The sequence below is a fragment of the Fukomys damarensis genome, unplaced genomic scaffold (assembly GCF_012274545.1).
Source record: "Fukomys damarensis isolate Sample0158 unplaced genomic scaffold, DMR_v1.0_HiC HiC_scaffold_25, whole genome shotgun sequence".
Lineage (NCBI taxonomy): Eukaryota > Metazoa > Chordata > Mammalia > Rodentia > Bathyergidae > Fukomys > Fukomys damarensis.
In genome coordinates this window covers 984,131-993,596 of record NW_022900937.1, presented here as the reverse complement: position 1 = coordinate 993,596, position 9,466 = coordinate 984,131, and the positions used below count along the sequence as shown (strand labels likewise).

Genomic DNA, 9,466 nt, shown 5'->3' with positions numbered 1-9,466 from the left:
CCAACTCCCGACTTGTTATTTTACTAAATCTGATGTGGAAAAAAAGCAGTAAATTAGGAACGGACGGTGGAACAAAACTTGAAAATGTGTTCTGAGATTCTCAAGTTTTTGCTTTATGTTTATAAACTAGAAATATTTCTTAAGCAAACATCGGGATTGGGTTTAGAAACATAGCAGTAAAAATACCGCACGAGATCCCTGTTCAGAAAGACACAGCCCGGCAGCGCGCCGACGGCGGCCCGGCCCAGAAATGCTGGAGAGGCCGCATTCTCGGCCGGAACCAGCAAGGCGTCCAGGCGGCGAGAGCAGGTGTGCAACATCCCCAGTGCCGCGTGGGGCTTAGGCCAGGCGGCTGCGGAGATTCAGAGACCGCGAGTCGCTGAGCGAATGGCAGTGGCGACCTCGCTCACTGCGCGTCCACATCCACGGAGGCAGCGAGTCCTGTGGCCTCCCTGGGTCCCGGCCCTCAGAGGCGCTGCCGGGCCATTCATCATCCGCCTCTGCTGCCGGAGGTGGCAGCCCGAGGCAGCTCCTCCTGCACTCGAAGGCCGCAGACTCCACCTCACGATGGTTCGGTCCAGATCCAGGCCGCAAGACCGGCTGTGGTTTGGTTGGCTCAGCGGCTACCCTCCCTACACCACCCTTCCACCGTCGTCTTTCAGGGACTTCGCTGGGGACGGGGCTGTCGAACCCACGCTGCTGCTGTCTGCTGCCTGTGTGCGCGGTAACAAGTGTGTGGCCCTCCTCCCTCCTGGCCAGCCAGGACTGTGGCAGCCGAGGTAGCTGCATCCTGCACCCGCGGCCGCCTCCTGCACTGACGGAATGTCCTGGGAGGGTCGGTCCGAGGCACTGCAGAAGCGGAGGGCCCGCTTGGGAAGCCAAGGGTGAGGTGCCGAGGAGGTGTGTGGACGAAAATGTCAGGCGACCCCAGGGTGTTGTCCTGCAGCTCAAAGAAGAGGTCTAGGTCCAAGTGTGGGAGTCGAGTGGGTGAGCATGGGCCGGGGATTTGGCCCAGTGGTTCCAATGCCTTGCAGGCACAAGGTCCCAAGTTTGATCCCCGTATATTAAAAAAAAAAAGATTTAGGTGAGCAGTATTGGGGTTACCACACTAGCTGAGCTCACCTCAAGGAAGTGGGCGGGTGGACAGGGCTAACTCCTCTAATGCTGACCTGTGGAGACTGCGGGCAGTCTGAAGAGGCAGTACAGGGAACTGCGGAGACCCAGAGAATGTAGGTTCATAGGTGCCGGGATGGAAGCCAGGGGGTAAAGGACAGTGGGCCGTGTAGACATTGTACCGGAAAAGGTTTACTTCCAGAGAACACAGAGATGTAGCTGGTGGAGATGTGAAATTGCGTGAGGGTTTTTACTTAAGAAATGGGATTATTTGGAATTATTCTAAAATGGTACTATTTGGAATTATACCTGCTTTCTTTCAGTAATTGAATAGATATATTATTCTAGTAGAACTATTTTAGTTTACAGAAAGGTACCCTGATTATAATTTCTCTACAGATATCTGGGGAAAAAAATTTTTACATTGAATATGTTTTCCTTCTTTTACTTGGTTCCTCCTGTTATTATCTGACTCTAGAAAGCACAAAGGAATTTTTGACAAACAGAATTCCTGCTCTGATTCATATATCTGTAGGAAATATTAAAGTTGAAAATGAAATTAGAGGAATGGTAAATACCATATGAAAGTTTGTAATATTACAAATTAAGGGTTTTTTCTGACACACAGATGATGTCTTCTGTAGACAGTTCAGAAATTTTTATGTCTGACCCTTAAATGAGCCTGGGACTGCTGTGCCCTTCTGAGCTCGGTTCCCCTCCTCTGGGTTCATCTCACCCAGACCCAGGAGGGGGCGCTGTCTTAACGCTTGTTTTTCAAAAAAGGAGCCTGGGTTAGTGTCCGCCTACACAGGAAGTGGGAGATAACACCCAGGCTGTATGATTCAGAGCCCACACGCAGCGCTATACCTCGTGTAGAAACTGGGTCAGAATTTCTTGGAGTGGTTTGGTTTTGAGGGAAGTTTTTTGGTTTGGGGTTTCTTTTCTTGGGGGAGTGGGTGTTTGTGTGTGTGTGTGTGTGTGTGCGTGTGTGTGTGTGTGTGTGTGTGTGTGTGTGTGTGTGTGTGTGTGTGCGTGTGTGTGTGTGTGTGTGTGTGTGAGTGTGTGTGTGTGTGTGTGTGTGTGTGTGTGGTATTGTGATTTGAGGCTTGTTGTGTTTTTTTGCTTAGGTAAGGACACCTGACGTGGTACTGTCACAAAAAGGCATGTCCGCCACTGTCTAACCTGTTTCTGTTGTATCTGGGCTTTTGAGCAATGATTTCACTGAGCCGGCTTCTCCCAGGCCCCTCAATGGCCTTCCAGCTGTGGTACAGAAAGGAACCCCCAGCAAAGCTGGAGCCTCTCCTCCCACCGTCGGCCAGAACTCCCCCAAGTTCCCGCTTGGAGGTGCAGCACAAATGAATGTTTCCACGGACAGGGAACAGTGGATGGGTGACTGAACTTGGGACAACTGAGTTGGACAAGAAGCCCAGCAACTACAGCCACACTTCATAGCTCTCACCCTTAGTCACCACCGAGGATGGAAAGTCACGGTTTCAGTCATGACACAATGCCATAGAGGCCACACCTGCTATTGTAACAGATGACAGTTAATACAAGGGAATCAACGTGTGGAACTGAGATGGATCAGGGGTCACGAGGTATCTCCTCATAGTAAGAGTGTGGTGATTTTTCTACAAGACATGAACATTATACACATGTATATAAAATACAGTAAAGGTGAAGCTTAAGCAAACACATGCTCCATCCCACCTCTGTTGAAACATGTACCACAGGAAAATCGATTCCTGAGGACAAAGGAGTCCTCCGGGTGTACAGTGAAAGGTTCACAACTTGGCTGCGGTGGCTGCTGTCAAACACCAGGACTTTTGTTTGCCACCCCACTGTGGACATTCTCTAAGAAAGTGCTTTTGCTGTCCACACGGCCATTGACTGGAGCCACTCTTGTAAGATGTGACCAGAGTCAATGCACTGAAAGGTGAGCACAGAACCCACCTGAGCCTTACCTGGAGCTGGAACCTCTGAACAATCGAGGACATGGAAATCTGTATGCAGAACTGGGACAGAGGTAAGTGAATGACTCGAAATGCTCATTTCTCCCTGTGTTCTGAGAGAATTATGCTGCCCTTTAGCCACACCTCTCTGTGCAGGTGACTGTGGCAGAAATCTGGTTTGTGATCAGCCGTAATTCCACCATTATCCATGGGAATCAGGCTTCAAAAGTGTTTCCATTCTGTGGAGAACAGAAGTTACTATTCAGCAGCCCGCTCCTTATTTCTTAAGTTCGAAACCTTTCCCACGATAAACAGAGAAATCGTTAACTATTCTATGTGAACATGGTATCACCTAGCACACTGTTTAGGTTCAGTAGCAATGATACAGGAATTCCTTAATATTAAAACTTTGTGGTTTAATCAATTATCCAGCCTCAAAGATAAGAAACAGAAGTGAAAATTCTTCCAAAGTGTGACACCGCTTACACTTTAAAATACCAGTGGCTGTACAGAGAAACTCCGCTGTAAGCGATTCTGACAAGCTAGGCGGCCTGGTTTGTAAACACTCAGGCGGGAGGCCTCAGTGCTAGGAGGGACTCCTGCTTCAACAAACTGCTGCAGGTTAGTGGCACAAAGCAACACACTGTATCATCTTAGACCCGGACCCCAGGCCTCCCTGCGTGGAGTCCCACGGACTCAGCCTCCTGTTAGGGAGGCTCCCCAGCATCCCACGGTCCTGGCATGTCTTCCAGCTTGGGAGGGACTCACACTCCGGCCCTGGCCTCCCTCCCATCTTCAAAGCCTGTGCCGCAGCTAAGTCCTTGTCACGCTTCACGCTGAATTCCCTTTTGGCCTCTCCCGCTTTCAGGACCATGGGCTTGGCTGGTCCACGTCACCCAGGGTGGCCACTCAGTTTCAAAGTTGACAGACAAGCAGCACTGACCGCATTGCACCCTTAATTCCCTTTCCTGGGAGACATCATGCCCAGGCACTAGCGGTTGGCACAGGGACACCTGGACACCTTTGGGGAGGCCAGCTGTCACTCTGCCTACCCCAGGAAGAGGCCAGGGGACCAGATGTAGGACCAGAAGTGTCATCCAGGCCGCTGTGAGAGGGAGGCTGAGGGGCAGGATGTCACACTGTAGACACCTGTAATCCCAGCACTTGGGAGGCTGAGGCAGGAGGATCACTATGAGTTCCGGACCAGCCTGGGCTCCATAGTGAGTTCAAGGCCAGCCTGGGCTACAGAGTGAGACCCTGTCCGCAAAAGCAAGACCAACAAAATTAGAAAATATATACATATAAAAGGTTTAGTAGGGTTACCATTTATTTGGTTAAGAGGCTAGGAAATTTATTTACTTATTTTAGAAAAATTGTTACCAATTTTTTTTTCCAAAAAAGATTTTTGTAAGCAGAAAATTTCATTTACTTGAAAATTATACAGGGAGCTTCACTGCTAGTGCCAGAATTCAACATAACAGAAGTATAATCATTCTTATCTATATAGCAATCAGTAGCATTTGTTTTAACCTCACAAAAATTAGTTGAGTGAGAATATTTTAAAGACAACTTTATTGGAAGCTAAAATTTTAGAAATATTTAAACATTTATTGTAAATATTCACATTTATTTATATAGAGCACCATTAGAAACAGAGGGATAAACAATTAAACTTCAACTTTATTATGTGCCTGGATGTTAAAATTTTGAATTCATCAAATTTTAAAGTTATGTAAAACAAAAATCAAATTTGGTAAGAAAATAATCCTAGTTGAAGTGGTTCTTTAAAATGTTTAAATCTTAGTTTTAGGTACTGAAGAGACTAGGAGATGTCGTTGCAGGGATAAACTCTATAATTCCAGTGGAAATTAGTGAATTACTTCTCAAGTAAGGCTTCCCACTTGAGACCACAGTGACGCACTGACAGCAGTGTCCGGCCTTGGGCCACTCCTGTGTGTACAGGTCCTGACAGGCTGCAGGACTCTGGAAATCAGCGGCTGCTCTGAAAGGACCAAGCCAAGACACGGGTGGGAGGGAGACTGGAGTCCAGCAGCAGAAGATACAACCTTAACAACACAGTTCCTCCTCGCAAGGGATCGTTTTATACACTGACCCTTCGGGTGTACGGTTCTTCAGAGACCTAGGAAAGCAACAGGTGAGCCAGCTGGTGACTCTCAGATTTTCCACTCCACAGCGTGGTGGGGACCGTGGCACACGACACCTGCCGTCTCCACGGCCCCAGCCTCCGTGTGGCCTCAGACCCTGTGCTCACCACTCGTTTTCATCCATTTCTGTGGGGAAAGAGCTCTGAGCGGAGCCAGATGAGCAGCGGCCGTCCTCAGGGATGGGGCTCTGTGCCGGCCAGCTGTTTTCTTGCAGGAGTGGTCTCGGGGAAGAAATAAATTGGGTTTCGAAAGACTCCAAGGACTCCCCATCCTCCTTCTCCAGCAGGAACTGGTACTCACCAAACCGCACCATGCACCTGTAGGGCAGGTCCATCTTGTTGAGGTAGCCCAGCTCCTGGCTGTCCACAATCAGGCTGGTCTTCCTACTCAGATTTTTAATTTCAAAGGAAAGAACAGAGCTGTTGAACTGCTTAAATGGATGAAGAGAAAACTGCACTCTGGATGCCTGCTTGTCCTGGAAAATATAATGACAGGTGCCGGAATTGCGTCCGAATTTCACCACTTCACTGGACGGCAGTTTCTCCCTCTTGGAAAAATTGATGGATTGAAATATTCCCTTCTGCAACTGGCAGGGATGGTAAACAGTCAGCTGGAGACAGGTGACTGTCTCTTCCGTGTCGGCGTCTTCAAAGCTGGACATGATGTCCCAGAGCCCAGCCTGCCACAGTGGACCAAGTCAGCTCACACCCACACTGCACGCTGAGAGCTTCACTGCTGATGCTCTGACGAAAATCTTCTGACAGTGATTTGTTTAGACTTCAAGAAAACAGTACATAGAATACTTTCAATTAATTGATAAATGTGTGGAATTTTACACCAAGGCTTTTTTGGTTGTGGTTTGTTTTTTTTTGTTTTTTTTTTTTTTTTTTTTTTTTTTTTTTTGGTGTTGGTTTTTTTTTTTTTTTTTTTTTTTTTTTTTTTTTTTTTGGTACTGGGAGTAAACCAAGGGGCTTTGCACTGAGCTACATCCCAAGCATTTAAAAAATTTTTATCTTGAGACAGGGTCTTGCTAAGTCACTAAGTTGTCCAGGCTGTGTAGAACTTGCCATCCTCCTGCTTCAGCCTCCCAGGGGCTGGAATTATAGGTGTGTGCCACCACACGCAGCTTCTCTTTGATTTTGTCTCTAGTTCAAGCATAAACATACATATAATCTGGATGATAATAAGGAATGATCACTTACAATAGCAATGCAAGGGAAGCAGAAGGAAGCCACAGTTCCTCTCCCATTTAAACAGAGCAACTTGGGCCAAAGAAAATAAGAGAGTTACACTGTAAAAAGAGAGTCAGAAAATGAAGGATCTCTTTGGCTGGACCTAACATAAAGAAAACCTACAGTTTATTAACCACATTCCAATGAGACTATCAGAAACTGTAAAAACTCGGTTAAATAAGAAATTTTAAAGTTACAAACAGCCAGGGATTTAGCTCAGTGGTGCTGCTGCCTGCCTCAAAAGTGCAAGGTCCTGAGTTCAAACCCCCCTCCAAATGGTTAAAAGCTGCAAACAAACAACTGCAGCATTTATCGTCATATCCTTATTCCTAGTCTGTGAATGATTTAAACTAGTAAATGCTTTTAAATAGTTACCATGTTCTATAATTTTTAAATGTAGACATCACATTCTTTGAAAACAATCTTTAAAACATGTAAATACCACAGTCTGCACATCTGGCACTGCAGTTGCTTGTTTTTTGTCAATGGTTTCTAGAGACCAGGTGACCAAACGGTCATAACCACAAATGTGGAGACCCAACTGCAGCTCACCACACCCATGGCCACTGGCCCCAGGTGTCCCCACTCTACTTTGTGACTCGGGCCTCTGGTGGAGCAGGCATAGCCCTGTGCCGGGGAGGAGAACTCATTCCTAGGATCTGTGAAGTTCTATGACACAAGGCTGCCCGCTGAAGACAAATTCAGTCCTAAAATCTCAGGCATCTGATTGAAAAATTCAAACATAAAAAAGGGTTTAAAAACAAGACGCTTCCCCCACCCTAGCCCTTTGCCTTTCTCTCCTACTATAAATGTTGCTTTAACCTTACAGAAAGTGTTGTCACACAAGCATTATGCACACACACACACACATTTCTCCACAGAGAAACATTTTCGTACACAGATGAAAACATACTACACTTAGTTTCTGCATTGTTCAATCAGTAACAGACAGGCATGCATCGTCCACATCTGCCCGTGTCAGTGGACCTCACTCTTTAGGCCCAGATCTGCTTTAATCCATTGTGCTGAGACAGCCAGACTGAACTGCAGCTCCGTGCCTTGATTCCTTGAACGACTCTAATTTATGACTGGGACCCCGGCTTGCAGATCCAGTCTTTTGTAAGGGTGATTTGTAGTCTTTGTTTGTTTGTTTGCCACCCATATTAGATGTTGGTATAAAAACTGTGCTGGTTCAAACAAAACACAATATCTTTATTCCATTTGTATGACAGCTGCTATTTCCTTTTTTTTTTTTTTTTTTTTTTTTTTTTTGGTACCAGGGATCGAACTCTGGCCTTTACACTTGTGAGGCAGGCACCAGAACCAATGAGCTAAATCCCCATCCCTGCTGCTGTTTACTTTTAAAATACAAACTTTCGTTCTGTTTTGCAAAGCTTTGCTGCTAAAAAATCACCCTCAGTTTATTCAGTTATTCAATGAATGGCAAAGCTAAGCAAAAATTCTTTTGTTTTGATTTGGAAATTTACTTTTAATTTAAATGTACACTCATTATATATTTCTTGAACATTATTATATCACATTGGACTACCTAAGAGACATCTCACTATACAGCAGTTATAGCAAAAGTGAGAGAGAGCTCCATAAATCTCATGCCAAGAGTAGTTGAAATAACTATGAAACCAAACCAGCAAGAACTAACACACAATGGGTAATCTGTGCAGTGCTGTGATCTAAAGACACTTTAATTATGACAATAAAGTCTCACTCTTCAAGAAGCAGATGGCATAAAAGAATAATTATAAGTACAGGATGATGCAATCAGCAATTGACAAGAAAAGAATTTGCCGTAGTAATTTCCACTTTTATGTTTTCCTGTTTGTTCTAAAATTTTTCACAGTAAACATGTATTGCACTTAAACAATAAAAAATCTAAAAAATATTTGGTGTTAAGAAGCAAAGAACCCCAAAAAGAAACAAGGATCTGTCATCTGTGGCCAGAGGTGTCTGGGCTACTCTGCCCATGTTCTAGCTCATGCCTGGGGTCCAAAAGGGAGCAAATTAAAACTCAGCCTGCACTCTGCATGTGCAATAGCTATATCTTGGCTCGGGAGCTTATAATTGACCTTTCAAGTAAACACATCAGCAAGAAAAGTTTGTCCCTGTATAGATGCCTGGTACCCAGGGAAGCCGTATCGCCCACTGTGCTGGAAAAAGCATTGCACTCTCGTTTGTAAATCAGGGGCTACAAGTGCCTCGGCGAGAGTTAGTTCTAAGGGTTTGATGAACCAGGGTTTGGTTTTAGTTCCCATTTGTTGCAAAGTCCCTCTAAAAACTGGCCTGACTCCCTGCCATTTCAGCATGGTCAGTAGAAAAATTGGAAACAGAAACTAACAAGTAGCTAAAATAATAAATGTAAGATTGGTGGACTTCAAAAACAAAGGCCAGCTATGTGCAGGGGTTCAAAAGCCTTTTGAAAGCTGTCGACCTTAAACAACATCATGGTAAAAGCAGAGGTCGTCTCTGAGGAGAGAACCAGGGTACAGCACGGGAAGGAGGTTTATTTTTCACCACACACTCAATTCTCAATTCCGTTGGGATCTTATACCATGGGCGTTAAGAACGACTCAAACATTTAACCGTTTGTTCTTTGCAGAAATCCCACTTGGCTGGATTGTGGTTGGAGAGTTACAAAGTATCATTAGATGGTGAACTGTGGTATCTAACATGCAAAGCAGTTAAAACAGCAACAGTGTCTCACCGATAAGATGTAGGTGTGGAAGGACAGGCAGATGAGACGCAGAACTACAAAAAGTTCTCTCCGGGGACCGCGGCACTCAAGTCTCCCAGGTCAGAAGAGCGAACCGAACATCAGGGAGAGGACAGCAGGGAGCGTCCACTTACCGAGGCTTGGAGCTCGGTTCCGGAGGCCTCGCTTCTGACTCCCTTCAGGGAAAGCGAGAGTGGGAGCGCGCGCGGCCGTCATTCGTGGGAACCCCGCGTGAGTCCCCGCCCGCGCGGCCAGGATCCTCCCGCCAGGGCGGCG

The 9,466-nt window shown here is 46.0% G+C and overlaps 1 protein-coding gene across 2 annotated transcripts; it reads right to left on the bottom strand.

The window, feature by feature from the left end:
* Positions 1 to 4,757: 4,757 nt before the first annotated feature.
* Positions 4,758 to 9,446, bottom strand: Tifa (TRAF interacting protein with forkhead associated domain). Of its 2 annotated transcripts, none has more exons than XM_010641507.2 (2): positions 9,182 to 9,446; positions 4,758 to 6,007 (listed from the first exon to the last, which is right to left on the bottom strand). In XM_010641507.2, the coding sequence occupies exon 2, from the start codon at positions 5,889 to 5,891 to the stop codon at positions 5,334 to 5,336; it is 558 nt and encodes a 185-aa protein (XP_010639809.1). In that variant the 5' UTR covers positions 5,892 to 6,007; positions 9,182 to 9,446; the 3' UTR covers positions 4,758 to 5,333. The 2 variants fall into 2 exon arrangements, with proteins under 2 accessions (XP_010639809.1, XP_010639810.1); XM_010641508.2 differs by having other exon boundaries at positions 9,325 to 9,446.
* Between the last annotated feature and the right edge of the window lie 20 nt (positions 9,447 to 9,466).